General features: G+C 37.3%; 1 protein-coding gene across 1 annotated transcript; it reads left to right on the forward strand.

The window, feature by feature from the left end:
• The first annotated feature begins 7,827 nt into the window (after positions 1-7,827).
• LOC137956069 (DEAD-box ATP-dependent RNA helicase 3, chloroplastic-like) lies at positions 7,828-19,359 on the forward strand. The gene is made up of 10 exons (XM_068803380.1): positions 7,828-8,440; positions 9,188-9,324; positions 9,418-9,832; positions 10,194-10,292; positions 10,384-10,608; positions 10,731-11,183; positions 16,172-16,315; positions 16,630-16,725; positions 17,881-18,155; positions 18,876-19,359. The coding sequence occupies exons 1-10, from the start codon at positions 8,027-8,029 to the stop codon at positions 18,949-18,951; spliced, it is 2,334 nt and encodes a 777-aa protein (XP_068659481.1). The 5' UTR covers positions 7,828-8,026; the 3' UTR covers positions 18,952-19,359.
• Positions 19,360-19,763: the final 404 nt, after the last annotated feature.

The raw sequence follows: 19,763 nt of genomic DNA on the forward strand, positions 1-19,763 counted from the left end.
TGCAAAAGATCAATTTCGTCGTTTTAAATTTCCTATGTGCCCACGAAAGAATTAAAAACCCGTACTTGTTCTTTTTCTGAAACACCCAAATCTAATCAAAAGAGCACCTAATCAGCAAAATGCAAATACCAGGAGCTCACAACTTGTGTCCACATTCATTTTTTTCTTGTAGGAATACAGATACTTTGGCATGGAGTCGATTTTCCTATAAGTTCTTCGTACCAGTTCCTTGGTAGTCGAACATTCTACCCATCTTTCACCCACTCCTTAGTCCTCTGAGTCTCCCACCATCCTCCCACTTCTACACCCTTTACCACACCTTTAGGCTTTAGGTGTGTAAATAATTTATGGTTGAAATAGGATAATTTATTCTATATACTATTTTGATTACTATTCTAATATTTTATATCCTTCCATTTGGTTATTTTTTAAGTTATTATGATTTCGTTTATTTACCCGGTTATTATTCAAGTAAAAAAATTAATGGGTAATTATATAAAATAATAGTAATTTTATTAAATAAATAAATAAAATATTTTAAAAAACATTACAAGAAGTTCATAATGTCTAAGCACATTAAAATTCATATAATAGTGTGCATAATAAAGTCACTCTTATATATAAAAATTACAATTATGTCTGAAACGTAAATTATAACAAACAGAAGTATCTAAGTTATCAACAAAATAAAGTATACTAGGAGAGCTTACCTCAAGAATACTCTCAAGAGATTGATCTAGGTCTGTAGGAACAAAAGAGTGAGGGGGTTCACATTCAGATCCTTGAAGAATACTTATACCTTTAGTTCTTTCTTCCACATTAATTAATGGCAACCTTTATTCACTCATCAAAGTGTTTTCAAACCCTTGCCACTTTCGCCAAATGTGTTCTTCACTTTTTATATCCACCTGAAGAGGATATGCTATTATCAGTGAAGCAAAAAATATCTCTAATTCCAAGAAGGTAACTTCCATAGTTACATAGGAGCACTTACTGACAGGGTTGTAAACGTCGATACCCCTTTGTGTGTCTGCCATGTTGTAGAAAAATATAGCACACTACACATAGATCAATTTTAGTGCACTAATTTTTATGAAGATGTACAAATGCCACATATCCAAAAGTTCATAGAGGAATACCAAAATAGTAGGTAAAAAACATGGTTGGAAAGAACCTGTAGTGGGGTCTTAAAATTTAACACTTTCAATGACATTCAATTTAACAAGTTCGTTCAACAACTCTATTTTGTTGTGGCGTATGGGCACATGAAGTTTCATGTAAAAGATCATGAGTTTGAAAATAAGCTTGGAATTCATGACTGATATGTTTTTCGATATCACGAGATCAGAGAATCTGAATTTTAAATGAAAACTTTTGTTTGAACCATTGCATGAAATGATTGAAAGACACAAAAAAAACATTGTCTTTATGTTTCAATAGGTACAACCAAGTCATTCAAGTGCAATTATCTGCAAATGAAATAAACCATCGAACGCTAGAAAGGGTGGGCATTGGAGAAGGGCCCCAAACATCATAGTCAATTAAGGTAAAAGGAATTGCACTTTTATGCAAGCTTATCGGATAAGGTACATAATGAATTTTGGCCAAAATGCAAGTATGGCATTTAAAGTCTGATTCATGTAACTCTGAAAATAAATTTGGAAAAAGGTGTTCCATGGATGCCCCCAGACGACGACGACATAGCCAAATCTGTTGCTCCTTGACATTGGTTGCATGTTCCATATTTTACGCTTTACTAGAGCTAAATCATCCACATAGTCCCCCATCTTAGTACCATGCCCAATGATCTCCTTGGAGAGAATATCCTGAAGAAAACAAAATGTGGGGTAGATTAGTGCAATACAATTTAATTCCTTAGTAGCTTAACCAACTAACATTAATTTATTTGAGAGAGATGGAACTAGCAAGGTATTAGATAAGGAGAGTGATGGTGATAAAACAACAATTCCAACTTTTGTAATAGGATATATAACTCCATTACCATTTACAATGCTAGTCTGCCTTGGTTGTGTAACCTTGATAAGATCATTTGGATAAAACATCATGTGGTCGGTTGCACCTGAGTCAATCATCCAGCCATTATAACTATTCTATTTAGAACTAAGTAATACATACCCACAATTACCTTGGTCATCAAGAGTATCTTTTGACAATTCCATTTGTGAGATAAAAGATATTTGAGGTTATGCGTTCACTACAGCAACCCATCTGAAGCCTTCATTGGAAGTACTGCACATTGTTTTTGAACCTTGAGTTTGTTCCACCATTATGGATACCCATGTAACTTAAACAAGTTTCACTAGAATGCTTCATTTTTCCAAAATGAATACATCCTCCTTTCGATTATCCTTTTCGCCTGGAAGTCATATTCAAATTTCCATTCCCTATAAAAGATGATATCTAGCAGGGAAGATTGATTGTTGTTGTCCCATCTCGATTCATTTAAAAACCACAACAATACCAGGTGTGTTTACGGTTTTTGTTATCATGACCGCTTGTCTCATATCTTCTCTTCTTACGTGAGCATAGACTTGTTCCACCATAGGAAATGGTTGCAATTGTAACACACCATGTTGCATCTTACCTAGTTGATCATCCAACCCATCAAGAAAAGTATAGACTTTAACTTCTTGTAAGATGGAATTATATTTTGATATATCGATCTCACACTCCATCGGGTTAGGTAGATGAAAATAAATTTCCCACCATAAGCCTTATAGATCATTATAATATTTTTCAATAGAACCCTCCTGCTTGCCTCATTCTAGTCACCCGTATTTTTAAATCATATACTTAGGACGTGTCGATGCCATCGTAAAAGGTTATGGTAATAGAATCTCATACCATTTTTTCAGTTGGAAACCAAAATAAAATTGCTAATTAGGGATGGGTCCATTGAGTTGCTCAACCACCGCTTCGCAATTACATTTTCGGTTCTCCATTTTTGATAATTTGGGTCTATCGGTTGACGTTGTCGAAATTATCTATTAATATATCTCAATTTGTCTTTGCAAGAAATATACATCTCAACAATTTGTGACCATAAGGCATAATTAGTTCCATCCGACTTGACAGTGATTTGTGGAGCATAATATTCAAATCTTGGTGGAGGAATTTATGTTTGAGTCAAGACTTGCATCATTCTTGTCGTCAAGTCTTCCAAGATAGAGTCTATGCTCATTTTTTTGTTCTCTTCCTTCCCTCCCTCCTTTTTTTTAAGGCCGGGATATGAATTGAATAAATTAACCTTTGAGCTCTAATCTCTTGGTTAGTAAAACAGAGAAATATATTAAAAAAAAAAGGGTAGAGGAAGTGTCGCTTACTAGTGTGGATGACCAAGTCTCAATGTTGAAGAAAATACCAATTATGCCTTTCCGTTTCAGTCTATAAATATAGCTGGTTATCGGGTCATTCCAAGTGTTTTCTAATTACGTCTGCTGTCGAGAATATGTCAGGGGAATAGAGGTCTCTGCCGCTCACTTTGTTCATTACCGAAGATAACCCAAAATTGGAACCAAATGACGTCGATTGCTTGTCAAGTATGTATCGTCAACAGGGAGAATAAGTTCAACCAACACTGAACAAACGCATTCATGAGGAAGCTGGCCCGACTGAAGCAAAAGCAGAGAGCCCCAGTGGGTGTGTAACACGTCATGCAATTTTCCTAGAAAGCAATCCTGTTTGGCGAGAACAAGGAGTCAGAAGATGGATAAGACAGAAGCAAAAGCTCCTTTACTTGTTCATTCAGGATCATCGGTTCCTTTTGTTTGAGAGCTGACCAGTTTAAGGTTCTGGTATGAAAGGAGCTCCGCTAGAGCACCTTGTGGCGGTCGTCTCAATACTTGCAGAGGTTCTCACAATCGAATTGGCGGCTAATATTGCTCCCTCACCGTAAATGAATATCAACTACTTTGGCTCAAAAAAATTTGCCTACATTTCACGTAAACAACCCCCGAGATGTGTTGGTGATCAATCTAGATGCACATTTTGCTGTCTCAGGAGCAGTCTACTAGTCAAGCACACATTCACAACAAATCTAAGGTTGAACGCACCTTGGTGTAGGTGAGGATGATTCTGCAACATCGGGATCACATGTGTTGGGCTCCAGCTTCTTCTTGTCGTGTTGTAAGATGTTGGGCTTCAACTTCTTCTTGGCAGAATTGATATACTTTCAGGAATCAATAATGCCTTTTTGTCAGAGTAAGAACGATGATTAGAATGTTGGGTTATTAACCCGTTCTAATACCATGATAAAACAGAAAATCTTTTTATTTTTGAATGAATTTCTCTTTGATTTACAACGTATATATTAATGCGAGTTGTTAAACAGAATAAGGAAAGATCCGTTTTATGGTAGCATGAGTTGTCAAAGAGAAGCTTTATGGATTACTTATGATTTGTTTCCTTTTGTCATGGATCGTCTATAAAACCCGAAAGAATAGTGTAATCTTCCAAACTCTTTGTATTATACTATGGGGGGGTTAGTCCCCCAAATGGATTTTTGAAGTTCAAGTTCATGTCCAACATGAAGATCATGTCAGTTATGTATATGAAGATCATCTTCGCACTTGGTGTTAGTGTTGACGCCTTCATGTTCAGGAAAACAGTTTCCAATGAATAGTGCCCACTCATTAGAAAAACATAAAAAACAAGAGAATCCCTAAACCTGTACAGTATACTTATAATTACAACATAATCCTCGAACCACTCATTAGAAAAACATAAAAAACAAGAGAATCCCTAAACCTGTACAGTATACTTATAATTACAACATAATCCTCGAACCCCAAATTAGGTAAAACAATCATTATTACTATACAAATAACTTATTTAATCTATAATTAAAAATATATTAATATATTTATTAATTGAGTTAGATATGTTATTGGCAATTACGTGAGCCAATAAAATACACACATGATTAATTACAAGTAATAAATAAATTACGTTATAAATAACAAAAATGAAAGTAATATGTTTAGCTATTAATTTATTAATAACATATGATATACTATAGCCTAAAATGAATGATTTAAGAGGAAAATTTGATCTAATCATAACTTTAATACACTATATATTTGTATGTAATATTACCACTATTAAATCACTAATATAATACAATAAATAAAAAATAAATATAATGAGTAAATAAAGAATTATTTTATTACAAACATAATATGGCGTAGTATTAATTAATAATATATTTCCACAAAATTGAAATTAATCAATTGATCAAATGCATATCGTAACTATATTTTATTTACCAAACTTAAATATCTTGTTTAATATAGTAATAAATTTTAATAAATATAATATATAAATAAATATACAACTTTATTACTAATGTAATAAAGTTTTATTGTAATAACCAGTTCGTGATTAGTATTAAAATTATCAAATTACAAGTTTAGTACATAAAAACAACACATGTTCAAAAACAATAAAAGATACAATCATCCGTTATCATTCCACATGCAAGTCGCTATGTCATCTCGAAATTGTGCGGCTCTTGTGGATTCTAATGCATGCTGCCTCTGAAAGCTTGTTACTTGGGTATCCTCTTCGACAAGACCATCGCTGTCTGTATCGTCCGTTGGGCAACTTGTTCCATATATATTAAAAGATCGACTAAAAGATCGAGCTTTTTGTTGTCTTCTTCAAAGCTCCAAAAGTCATATGATCGGCCACTTGGTTGTTGTTTTGCAGCTATTTTCAATCTAAATCTGATATTGTCCTCATGGAAAAAACTTTAATAGACAACCATTACCCTAAACCCTAACCCTAGACCCCATACTCTCAAAACCTCCTAAACCCTATACCCGAGACCCCATACCCCCAAAACCTCCTAAACCCTATACCCGAGACCCCATACCCCCAATACCTCCTAAACCCTATACCCTAAACCCTAAGATTTTAAAAATCCTAAAAGCCCCAAACCTTAAACCCTAAACCCTATCACCCAATAAACCTTAACAGAAAAAAATTGAAAAAAACCTAAACCCTAATTCCATAACCTAAATCCTAACAATACCAGAAATCCTTAACCCCTAAATACAGAGCACCAAACCCTAAAAACACTAAACCCTAACCCTAATAAAACAAATTAGACCCTAAATCGTAACACTAAATCCCACAATTATGCACAAATAACCCAAATTGGGCAGTGAAACTAAAATTAAATCAAATACAACACTCATTTAATCAGAAAAAAAATTAGGGTTTAGTCAAACCTTTTGAAATTTGGAAAAAACCAAAGTCGATGGCTGAAATCAAAACCGAATGGGAAAATCGATGCCGAATCGAAGTAGAAATTAAGAAATCGAAGTAGAAATTAAGAAATCGAAGCCCAAATGTCAAAATCGAAGAAAACCGAAATCGACATAGGGGAAATCGTAAGAAATCGGAAGGTATTTTGGGGGAAAAGATAATAGCGAGAGACAGAGAGAGAAGGGAGTGAGATGCCAAAAGGGAGAAGAGAGGGAGGCCGAGAGGGATAGGAGAGAGGGAGAAGCGAGCAAGAGGTTCAGAGGGAGAGCGAGTCCGAGATGGAGAGAAGGTCACCGAAAGGACGTTCGCAGCGAGAGATGGACGTCGTAGAGAGGGAGACCGGAGAAGGACGGTGGAGATGAGAGAGGGAGCAGAGAACGAGAGAGGGTTGCGGGAATGAAATGGTAGAAAATGAGCGAGGGTGTGCGGCAGAGAGAGTCCCCCGATAGTGTCATGTACATGATTCTCAAAATCGGGCGGAAAACACTTTCTGCCATTTGCTCTTGGGACATAAAACTCTTGAGTCATGGATAATCATGTACATGACATGAAGTTTGGCGCTCCCTACATCAGAACATGAACTGAGTAATGCGCCTAAAGTTCATGTCTTGAGTCATGTAGACTACCCCCCTCCTAACATGCAACACAATTGTAATATAATGTATATAAGGTATCAAATTGTCAATGTATTTCTCATCGCTTTAGAATTAGTATTCAATTATGCTTACAAAGCAAAATATTGTTCATGAGTATCTAAAGCACCACTTATTTTCTCTTGGTTTAGAATTTATTTCTTGTCCGAAATGAGGAAAAAGAATTACTCATGAGGATAGATTTGATCAAATGCACTTGTCATTTTTTTTATCTTGTTGTTACATGACATGACAAAAAAAATCAGTTAACTTTGTTTATCATGTTAATGACAACTACTCTTCTTACGACAATTTGATAAAGAACACAATTTTTTTTGTCAAAGTCCAGCTGTTTGGTAAGTTGTAAGACCATGATTAAATTAAGCCTAATGCGCAAATGAAGAAAACCTGCCCGAACCTTAATTGCATGTAAGAAGGTTTTAAATTCTAATCAATATTATCAAAACAATACAAAATTGATCCGAATTGGACTTGTTTTCTAGCTGTTATTAAGGCAAAACAGGATTTACCTTATAATCAGATGACCCAATTGTTTCTGTCCAACCATAATCAAATTGGTTGAATTGGGTCCAATTTGATAAGGGACTTGATTTATTTTATTTTTTAATTAGAGAAGGATACGAAGTGAAGAGCAAATACTTATGTGGAAAATATCATATTAGCTTATTAAATTATTGAATTATACCAAGAGTTAAAAATAAATAAAAATTATATAATAAAGACGGGCAATCCTACTTAGTTTCATGCGCGTCCGTTTTGGGTGTAATAACATTGATTCTAAGATCAAAATATCCGAGGTATCAGAGTGGATACGGCCGTTCCAAACAAGTGTATATATTCAGGCGCGCAGTCGAGGTGGAGGTTTGTAAGGCCATACATTAGAGAGTTGGCCTTATCGAATTCCTCCTCTACGTTTCTTCAGCAGACTTCCCCGCCGCTCTATCTTCGTCTTTTGCGACCGCTTAATCGGAGGCATTTCTATCTCCTCCTCCAAAGCTCTCATTTCCTGATAGAGTGAACGAGTATCGGATAAATCACTTGAACTGCCTGCTGACACCCACTGACACCATTATCTTATACTTGCAATGGCTTCCATCGTCGGAGTCTCGTCCTTCTGCCAGAATCCATCTTTGGAATTCTCAAGAAGAGTTTCTTCTTCTCTGACCTCCGTAGAAAAGCTTCAGTTTGTTGGCCTTAAAGCTTCGAACAAAACCCTCGAAGCTTGCTGTTCTATTCGTAGTTCGGGAGCAACTCCTCTATTAATTCCGTCTGCAATTGCTACACCGAACTCCGTACTGAGTGAAGAAGCTTTCAAAGGGCTTGGAGGCTTCTCTAAGGGATCTCTAGAAGATGAGGGCGATGAGTACGGTTCGGAAGTGGAGGCTTCGGAGGCCGAAGAAGGTTCACAGGACGACCTGGCCATAGCCAGCTTGGCTTTACCACAGCAGTTGGTCGATTCGCTAGAAAAACGAGGAATAACGCATCTCTTTCCTATTCAGGTACCAAAGTCTACCACTACGACGGAAATGCTTTAATGTTCATTTTGAAACATCGTTAGCTAAAAAATGATGACTGTGTAGTGTTCTTCTCAATCCAGAACCCGCTACTGACATATTGCTGTGAGCACCACACAATAACAACCCCGTGAATGCTATTACCGGTATAGGAGTTTTAAATTGCTATAAACGTTTTTAGAGTTCTAAGATTAAGATGAGATATCATCCGAGCAGACTCTGATGTCGTTGAGTACAAACGACCCACTGCAGATGTGCTAAAAACAATTGTTTCTTATTCCGCATGTCGAGGTTCTTCAGCGTATAAACATCCTCGCCGTGTGTTCGTTTATATTAAGTTTCAGGTATTTCTGCATTGTTCTTTACTGGTGCTCGAGCAGGTAGGACTTACTCTTTGAAAGTTTTCATAAAGTGTGGGCACTGGTAACAAAACAGGGGAATAACATCTTTACTCACTTATTAACTCTACTTAACAGCGTCAAAGTTAAAAAGTGAGCTCCTGAAGTCATGAAGTAAGCTATAAGCTAATACGTTGGGTAGCTGTGACCTTCTTATCGTTCTTATATTTGAAACCTTCATAGTTAAGGTAGTTAGAACTGTACTTGGAGCTTTCCCTAATCCTGCTTTATATTCAGACAAAATGGACCTTAAGTCCACTAGTTGAAGTTGTTGCCTTATGATGATCTCTCTTTTTTTTTTTTTGTGTCTGTGTGTGTGTGTGCCTGTGTGTAGAGAGCGGTTCTAGTTCCAGCTCTGGAGGGCCGTGATATTATTGCTCGTGCAAAGACTGGAACAGGAAAAACTTTGGCCTTTGGAATTCCCATAATTAAACGTCTCACTGAAGATGACAAAGGAAGAAATCTATCAAGGTAATCTCTCTCTCTTTCTCTCCAGCCCGCTCTCTCTTTAATGAATGTGTGCTAAGTTGTCTGTGAAACTGACTTCCTTATGTGGGTTAAAAGACGCTCAGGTTGCCTTCCACGATTTCTGGTTCTGGCACCAACTCGAGAGTTAGCAAAGCAAGTGGAAAAGGAGATCAAAGACTCTGCACCCTATCTCAACACTGTGTGTGTTTATGGAGGAGTTTCCTATAATCTCCAACAAAATGCACTTTCTCGTGGTGTTGATGTGGTGGTAGGAACCCCAGGCCGTATAATTGATTTGATTAATAGTAACAACCTCCAATTAAGTGAAGTGCAGTATCTGGTGCTTGATGAAGCAGACCAAATGCTTGCTGTTGGGTTCGAAGAGGATGTGGAAGTTATTTTAGAAAAAGTTCCATCTGACCGACAGAGCATGCTTTTCTCAGCAACTATGCCTGGGTGGGTGAAAAAGTTGGCCAGGAAATACTTGAACAATCCTTTGACAATCGACTTAGTAATTCTCTGACTTGAATATCTACAAATTTCCATTTTGACTGATTCTAAATGAGTGGGAACTCGAATGTTTAGTTAAGGCTCTGAGCTAGTAGCCGGTGTTACTTGTTGGTTATTGGAAGGATGTAAATGTGTTCTGCAACATAAAAGATGTTGTTGCAGGGCCTGTTGTTTTCTGCACCTAACTGAAGTGATGCAGACTCTGATTTGATGAAGTTAATCTCTATGGATGAACTCTAATTCTATGATGCAACAAAGAACTCTTGATTATTGTTATCTCCATTTTTGATGTTATCTCATTATTTTTTGAATTAACATTTATAGATATTTTCTGTTTCCCTTGCTATGCTTTTGCTCAATAGGTGGGTGATCAAGATGAGAAGCTTGCGGAAGGAATCAAACTTTATGCAATTCCAACAACTTCAACTTCTAAGCGTACCATCCTCAGTGATCTTATCACAGTATGTTTCGAGAAGAACATTTTTGTTTGTATTCACATTTTTCTTATGATCTTAAACTGTATTATAAGTTTTGGATTTTATTATATATTAGGTCTATGCAAAGGGTGGGAAGACCATTGTTTTCACCCAGACAAAGCGAGATGCTGATGAGGTCTCTATGGCTTTGACAAATAGTATATCTTCTGAGGCACTGCATGGAGATATATCTCAACATCAGAGGGAGAGAACATTAAATGGTTTCCGACAAGGAAAATTCACTGTTCTGGTTGCTACAGACGTTGCCGCTCGTGGGCTTGATATTCCTAATGTTGATCTGGTCAGTTGGTAGTCGCTAGTTTTGCACCAAGAATTACTCTTCGCTATCATTCTATACTGAATGCTATGAAAGGTTTCAAGTTGGGGCTAATCATCTCTGCTTTTGGGACACTTTTTTGACAGATTATTCACTATGAATTGCCTAATGATCCTGAAACTTTTGTCCACCGTTCGGGTCGCACAGGACGTGCTGGGAAAGAAGGGACCGCAATTCTTATGTATACAAGCAACCAGCGGAGAACAGTCAAATCTTTAGAACGCGATGTAGGGTGCAAGTTTGAGTTTATTAGCCCACCAATGATTCAGGAGGTGCTAGAGTCATCTGCAGAGCATGTTCTTGCCACTCTTAAGGGAGTTCATCTAGAATCGAAGGACTACTTCCTTTCAACTGTGCAAAAATTGATCAAGGACCATGCGGAATCTAATGACAGCCTTCATCCAATTGCTAAAAAATTGATTGAAGAACATGGAACTGGTGCTCTGGCTGCAGCTATTGATACCCTTTCTGCAGCATTGGCCCATTTAAGTGGCTTTTCACAGCCACCTTCTTCTCGATCTCTCATTAACCATGAGCAAGTAAGTTGAAGCTGTTTGATCTACAAGTCTTTTGTGCCAGAGTTTTAGACACAATTTGTAGTTACTAATGATAGGTGTCTTGGATTTAGCTTTTTGGTGATGCTTTAAGGTTCACAAGTTCACTAACATTTCTCTGACACCATTCATTGTAATTTTATATGCATTCTTATTTTTTCATTTTTCGTCATAAAATTAGTTGTTAGACATGTTACATTTTTTGGGGCTTATCCAATGCTGATATTTGATACAAATAACTGTTTTTTTATGAAGCTGCCCCAACATCGTGACAGTATAATGTGTCGAGGGAAATGCTAATTTTTTTTACGCAAGCCATCGAATAAACTAAAGTAGGTGTTTATTGGGCATCGTATATCTGTTTCACCAGTTATTGTTTGAATGAGGTACCATGATCTTAATAATTAGGACTGGCAACGGGGTTGGGTTTGGGGGAAAAAAACCCAAGAACCACCCCTCACACCATCACCTCCACTCATTGATACTGAAACCCTCCTTGCATCCCAACTCCTCACTCTCCCAACCAGACAACCAAATACCTCCAATGATACTCTAATATGGACTCCTTGTCCCAAGGGGTCTTTCTCCACATCTTTTGCCTATACATACTTAAATAACTTCCCAACCCTCCCAAAACACCCTGCTGCGTATGCCTGGGACCTGCTCGCCCGCCCCCCCACCACGTGCTAAGTTCTTCATTTGGTCTACCTGCAGAAACAAAATCTTAACCTCTGATGCTTTAATTCGTCGAGGCACCTCTGTCTTGGACCCTCACTACCCCTTTCGCATAAATACCCCAGAAACAGCCACACATGTCCTTCTCTCATGTCAGTTGGACTTCCCTTTTAAACAAAATCGGCCTTCAATTCTGTGCCTCTGAAAACATTGCTGACACTATCCTCTCCTTAGTTAGTACAAAACTCCCAAAATTAGGAAAAATGATCTTATCTTGCTATATTAGTCATATTATCTGGGCTCTATGGAAAGAGCGCAACAGAAGGAAATTCAAACTCAAATCTTGTCCTATTGAGATTTTAATTGAGCAAATCTCTAGTGAAGTCTCTGTCTGGCTCTAAATAGAAAAGAATTCAAAAAATTCAGTGACTTGAACTTTAGAGGAAATTGGCAATCTATTGCTGGGATGTCCCTACCCACTCGCCCCCCTACTATGACCACATGGATCCCCCCTCCACCTGGGTACACAAAACTCAACTTTGATGGTAGTGCTTTAGGCTGCCCAGGTCCTGCAGGATTCGGTGGTGTTATCCACAATGAAAATGGAGATCTCCTCTTCTCATGTGCAGGTCCCCTCAGCAACTCAGATTCTACTATTGCAGAACTCTCTGGCCTTCTACATGGGCTCAAGGTCTTCTCTAGCAACCTCTTTGGCCCCCTTTTTATTGAAGGTGATTCAAAAGTAGTTATCAATTGGTGTGTTAACCATGGTCACCCCCCGTGGCGTCATTGGGATATGTTCAATGAAATTTGTAATTTATTTTCTAAATTAAACTGTATATGGAACCACATTCTTCGCTCTGCTAATCACTTAGCAGATTCTCATGCTAAGGCGGGTGTGTCTCTCCAACACTTTGTTGTGGAGTCAGGCCCCCAAAGCTAGGTTTGTATTTCCCCTCTTGTTATCAATATACGCACTTTCATAAAAAAAAATACTGAAATTTTTACTTATTTGTTTTCTTTGACCTTCTCTGCTGTCATTTAAAGTAAGGAGTTTGATGTGACTTGGCCTTTGGCTTAAAGGTCATATGAGAGATGGGGGGGGGAGGGGGTCTTGGGTTCTTGCTTCATCAAGGATTAAGGAGGTGTGTGCATGTGTACTCCACCTTCCCCCCCAAAAAAGTAAGGAGTATGATTGTAAAGTAAAATATATGCTTATATATACCTATGGTCGGGTTGGGTTTTTTAGGCAAACCACGTCCCCAACTTGACCCTGGCATAGATTTATTGGGGGAAAGCATCCTTACTTTGCAGGGTAAAATGAGAGACCCATCCCATAGTGCACAATAAAATAAGAAACCCATCCCCACCTCAAGTGGATCATGTTGGAGCTGGTTCTATGTGAACCCATCATGTTACAATCCCATTCAAAAATAATTGATCATAAGGATCAGGATAGGGATATGACTCAGTCCAACACTGATTATCCATCTGACTGATTGGATAAAGTTGTCTTGTAGATTGAACCAATTCACTTGATAGCTTAGTGGTAAGAGCAAGGTTTGTTGATCAAGTTACATTTAAATAGGAAAGGTGAGAGAGAAGAAACAGGTCAACAAATAAGGAATCGTGAAAGAAGAGGAGTCGCATAATAGTGGTTGATAATTATCTTGACCTTACACAGTAGCTTATATAGCTAGGATTTTATTCTTGTTGAGTGTAAAAAGGTTCCACCTTGGAAAGTGTTAAAAAATAATATTGGGTTATAAGGTTAAGTAATATGCCTTCTAAGTGGCTAGTCTTTTTGGGATGAAATTGGATTCAATTCAACAGTGGTCTTAGAGTCGGAAGTATGCATGGGTTGAGGTGCAGTTTGTGCACCGATGGGAGCATGTGTGTTGTGGGCTCTGTTAAGTGGAGTTTGTGTGTTGTATGATCCGCTAGGAGCTTGTGCCCACGTCTAAAGCCCGTTATGTGTAAACCTAGATGTGAAAGGGAGTATTGAGTAGGAAAAAGTCTCACATTGAAAGGTGTTAAGGAATAATATTGGGTTATAAGGTTGAGAATAGGCCTCCAAAGTGGCTAATCTTTTTGTTAGGGAACTAGGCTTAATCCAACAATTCTCTTATATATATATATATTCAAACATTGAAGTAATCTCTTCTTATAAATGTTTAACTTGTCACAAATTAAGGACAATTGTATTGATTGTAAGGCTTTGATGCAAACTTTTACAAGTATGTGATGAAACATGTTGTGTGAAGAAGTGGTAGTTTACTTAATGCGCCCTATCCATTTTTGGGAGTAGATTATTTTCAATTTGAATAGTTGTTTGGCTATCACAATATAGTTTCAATGGCCTGCTATTGGCAAATGTAATTCTTGAAGAGACTTCAACTAGATCATTTTGTAGACTACATGAGGTATGACACAGTATTCTTTTTTTGCACTTGATCTTTCCACCACATTTCATTCTGTTATTATGCCAGTTAACCAAGTTCCTTCTTACTAAGGTATCGTGTCCAATCTGCACCAGGAAAGGCTATACACATATGACCATGGGATTTAGACAGCAACTATTTTTGTAGAGATATATTTGAGTATTATAATTTTCTATCCAGGCTGTCTAGTAAAAATTGCATGGAGGATACTTTTACCAACTAGTAATGCTAATGGGAAATGGAGAGGTCTTGTGTTAGTCAAATTGATCATCTTTCCAACTAACTTCTGGAACTGATATGGATCAAAATTCATCTCCGTTTGCCTCTATTGTTATCTTAACATTGGGCTTCTTCATGTCTCCATTGGTCTAATCTCCATCATTCTGGTTTCGTTCAAGTAAATCAAGTGCATATTTTTGTTGTGCCAGGACTATACCAAATTGAAACTGAATTACTTCAATGCCCCAAAAATATCTCAGAAACCCCCAAGTTCTTGTCTGAAAATGTGTTGTAAAGGATCATTTGTCTTTTTAGTCTTACCTTTGTCACTTCCTATTAAATTGATATGGGGAGTGCCATGAGAACTATACTTTGAGAAGTCTTTTTTTTTTCCAAATATTAAATAATCAACAATAAACCGTTTAAATGAAAATGTAAGTACTACCACAATGAATTTGTCATACCAAGCACAAGGAGACTGTTTTAATAAATAAAGAGATTTCTTATGTTTGCACTCAATATTCCAACTCACAAACCCGTGATTGTTCTATAACACTTCATTCCTACAAACTGCCATTAAGGAAAACATCCTTTGTATCAAGTTGGTGAAGGGCCCAATGATAATTAGCAGCTATAGAACTAAGTATCTAGACTGACCAATTTGACTCTGTAGCGTTGAATTAAAACGGAAAAGAAAACAACTTCCTCTTGTCTTTCAATTCCTACAAATTGCCATTAAGGAAAACATTTTTTATATCAAGTTGGTGAAGGCCCCAATGATATTTAGCAGCTATAGAACTGAGTACTCTAGACCTGCCAGTTTGACCCTGTAGAGTCAAATTAAAAAGGAAAAGAAAACAACTTCCTCTTTTGTCCTTCAATGGCATTCTTTAAAATTTAAATTCATATTTTATGTTGTCACTTATTAAAATGGTTGGTCCTGACCTGCCATCGTACTGGATCAATGCCTGACTTGGATTTGAAAGTACTGCCACCTATGTCAATTTCTAGGTCTGTCCAAACTCATCTATATGCCTACAGGTTATCTCTGATGCTTTCAATATATGGAAACTAATTTTGTTTTTAACTTCTCTCAACTTAATGATTTACTCTTGTTACAATTCTAGGGCCCCGTATGCTGTGTTTATTTACAATAGGAAGGATTAAAACAACAAACAAACATACATAGTTTGGAGATCTACTGATGGAGCGAATCTCATACCTTTCTCATCCCTCATAACTTAAAGTGAGGGTAAAAAAGTAAACTGGCAACAAAATAAAAGAAGCAGAGAACTTGTTTGACTGCATAATTCTTAATCTCGGACAACTCTAAGCATTGTTATCCGAATTTAGTTAGGATCAGCTAACAATATTAGCAGAATCGAGGACTTATCTACCAGAACACATCATGTTAGGGTGATTACTCTAATGAGATTTTATTTGTGTCCTGTAATTTAGAGGTCGGACTTTTTCGTGCAAAAAGAATTATTATGGTTTATGCGTTCACATTCATTGCGCTTTTAGACCTAGAGAATATTTCAATGGATGGACAAATATGCAGTATTTTGTGCATGTGCCATTTGTGTTGAGTTTATTTTATTTTATTTCCAATTCATTCGAACTGCTTTTGTGATGCAGGGATGGGTGACATTACAGTTGATTCGTGAATCAGGATTTTCAAGAGGGTTCTTATCTGCTAGATCTGTTACTGGTTTTCTCTCAGATGTTTACTCTGGTGCTGCTGATGAAGTTGGGAAAATTTATCTGATTGCCGATGAAAAAGTGTGTATTTCCACCGCATTTACCTATATGTATTCTTCCTGGCAACATTAATAGTGGGATTATTTTCTCATTTGTTTCGTTGTGTAATGATTCATTCCTACAAAGATTTATTGTCTGCAAACAATGGCCCTCTGCTTGGTTTTCTTTTTCCCTTGCTGTTATTTGCATGGTTACTATGATTTACAGTATAGTAAAATAATTGTTTTGAGGCCTATAGTGATCTGTCATTTTTTTTCAGAAAATTATTTTTTGTGCTTTTCCTGGTTACCACTCACATTCCTCTAACTCTTCATTTGCAAATTGTTAACTGCTAGGTTCAAGGAGCAGTCTTTGACTTACCTGAGGATATTGCAAAAGAGCTACTCAATAGGCAGATGCCACCTGGAAATACAATAATGAAGATCACCAAGGTTTTTAATTTATTCTTGGTTGCCTGCCCCACTGTTGATGATGTCATCCATGTAAAATGAAGCATAATGTGCTTTTGATAACTTTGATGTTGTCAGTGACCACATTGAAATGATATAAAACCCAGACTGAACCGGTTGGTTGAATCAGGTACAACTGACCCTGGCCCATCCATCTGGTCAGAACACATTTTGACCCAGAAATGGGTCAAAACTTGGTTGATCATGCCACTTTTGTCAGTGAATTGGCTTTGGGCTGGTCAGAGTCATGTGGGGGGTCAACCACTAGTGCCCCCACTACCTGTCCTTATGGGGACAGGGGACCCAGTCACCTTAGCAGCTTGGGTTAATAGGCTTGTGGTCGCTTGTGTTTGATCTATCTTACAAGGATATTATGTTCTTGCCAAAAAGAAAAAAATGTTTTGATACTTTAAGATAGGGTTTTTGGTTTGCTTTTGACAGAAAATGTATGCTAGTTTATGGATTATGTTCCAAAATTAGCCCTGGATACAAATCAAAGAGGCAGTATATGCTGTCCTTGGAAAGTTTTTGTTTGCCATGGAATATGATAAGTTTATGTGGGTTGGGACTTTGGCGCAATTGCACAAAGAGGAGGGGGCTTCTATTGTGAGGTATTGGGTTCTCAATATTAGCCCGTTTTTGGATTCTTTACTAAATACTTGGGTAGTTTTTCCCTTCAGAAAATAACTTTTTAAGCAATAAGGGCAAGGAAGTGGGACTCAGGTCCACTCAAGGTTGGCTGCAATCAACTTTTTCATACAAGATTGTCTCTCACTCTATTATTTTTGGCATTGCCATTGCGTCCATATTATCATTATAAAAATAGTAAAATAACTGAAATGGACATCAAGCATGAACAAATAGGAATAAAAAAATATATTAGCAATCTCTCAAAAAATTATACATTATCTAAATCTCACGACTAAATTAGAAAGACAGGTTCACCAAATTAACATGGACTTGAGTCTATGCTCTTTTTTTTCTCGAGTTAATGATCACAAAGACATTTATTTTTCCTTTGGTTTGTATTGCTTGGTTTGAGATACCGAATTTTCATATCTAGTCATCTTTTGTTGTGTTCTTTTGAAGTGTGTGCTCTTATTTCTATTTCTTTCTATTCTGTTTTCTGCTTTTCAGTTGCCTGCATTGCAAGATGATGGTCCCCCAAGTGACTACTACGGGAGGTTCTCAGGCAGGGATCGCCCTAGAGGTGGAATGAGAGACCGGGGCTCGAGAGGTGGTGGCCGAGGCTGGGGTGGTGGTCGAGGATCTGATTCTGATGACGAGTTCCGACGAGGTGGACGGAGTTTCAGATCTGAGAATAGTTGGTCCAGAAATTTGCGAAACAATGAAGATGATCGGCTGATAAATGGTAGGCGGTCAAATCGGTCACCTTTCAGAGGCAGGGACAGGTATTTCTATGTTCTTTCCAGTCTTGGTGAAAAGGATTGACCTATGGAATCTGGCAGTGATTACAAGTGAGGAAGTCATGCTCATAGACTGTTTATAAGTTGGAATCAGTTGAATGTTTCCAAATATAACCTAACAATAATAGGTTATTTAGCTATAATTGTAGTAACTTTATTTTGACCCACCCCCTCCAAACTAATAACACAAGAGCAGGTATTAAACAATTATATGAAAAAGAAAAGAGCATTTCGTTCTTATTTCCAAAAATGAAACACTGGATGCCAATGATATGGGACAGTAAGTAACAATTAATTCTGTGGCATAATTTGAATGTCGTTTTTTTGTTTTTTAAATGGCTAGTGAATTGTCAGTTTGATTATGCTATTCAAGATAATCTCGTTTATTAGTTGTTATTACACAATGCTGACCAATGACCTTTTAAAAAGGTGTAGGAAGGAAAGCATTTGCCTTTATGTCTCATTTGGGGCATGCCGTATCAGCCCTTTTTCTCTGTTGTTTTATCATTTTAACTTCATGCTTTTCTAGGCTCGCTTTTTTTTTTTTTTTTTTTAGAGAGAGAGAAGAGCATAGTGCTTTTCATTGTGAAATAGGCATACAATTTCTCTAGCATACATGGTACATACTCTTAATTTGGATATTCTTGTGTGCTGATCCTGCAATTAGTACGAGTCCTTAACATGGATATTTGTTTCATGTTACAGAAGCTTCGGAGGAGCATGTTTCAATTGTGGAAGATCTGGGCACAGGGCATCAGAATGCCCCAACAAACAAGATTAATAGACTAGTTGCTCATAGTTAATGCTGCTGACTACCATGTGATACAGTTTCTTTTAGTCTTGAGCTGTTTCACATGGGCCCACAAAGAATTATCTTCTTGAGGAAGAATGATTTGTATCATTCAATCTTCGTGACTTGTTTGTACTTTTTGGTTTTCGGATACCATTTTTGTTATCTATCGTTAATCCTTTTTTTGTTTTCCACACAACTCAAAATTTAAGGAAGCACTCTGGTGTAACTAGTTGGAGGAATTCGTTGATTCCTATGGTGCTTTTCTTTTCATTAGAATGCTCTCTGTTTTGGAAAAACCCACTGTGTAAGCTCTCATGTTACACACCACACAGCACCATTACTCCTTTTAAATTATGCCCGTTTGGTCGGGTGGCTCATCTCGAATTAAGTAGGCCAATGGGATTGATCTTTAAGTGTTCGAATATTCTGATTTCACTTCTACTTCTCTAACAGTGGACAGTTTTAGAATGCTAGAGCCTCGATGATTTTTCAATATTCTGCTCTCCAGTCTTCTCTATCCTACAATATGTAGATTTATTGACTCTTCAATAATCTCGGAATGAGTTTGCCCGTCCTAATTTTTGGCGCTAAGATCAAACAAAATTCTCGGTCACACGAGGACAATTTTGATAGAACCTGTCAATTGCAGCTGATCATGGGCATATGGTAAAAAGGTTGACAAGAAGAAAAAAAGCAATTCAGATGTCACTTGCGCACATGTTCATGTTTTTACGGTGGTACTGGTAGGTCTGATTCAAATTACACATTTAATGAAAAACAGCCGGGTGCAGAGCTAGTAG

The sequence above is a fragment of the Aristolochia californica genome, unplaced genomic scaffold (assembly GCF_029961685.1).
Source record: "Aristolochia californica isolate CCGP_79_NKW_82.1479 unplaced genomic scaffold, dmAriCali1.0.hap1 SCAF_2, whole genome shotgun sequence".
Taxonomy (NCBI): Eukaryota; Viridiplantae; Streptophyta; class Magnoliopsida; order Piperales; family Aristolochiaceae; genus Aristolochia; species Aristolochia californica.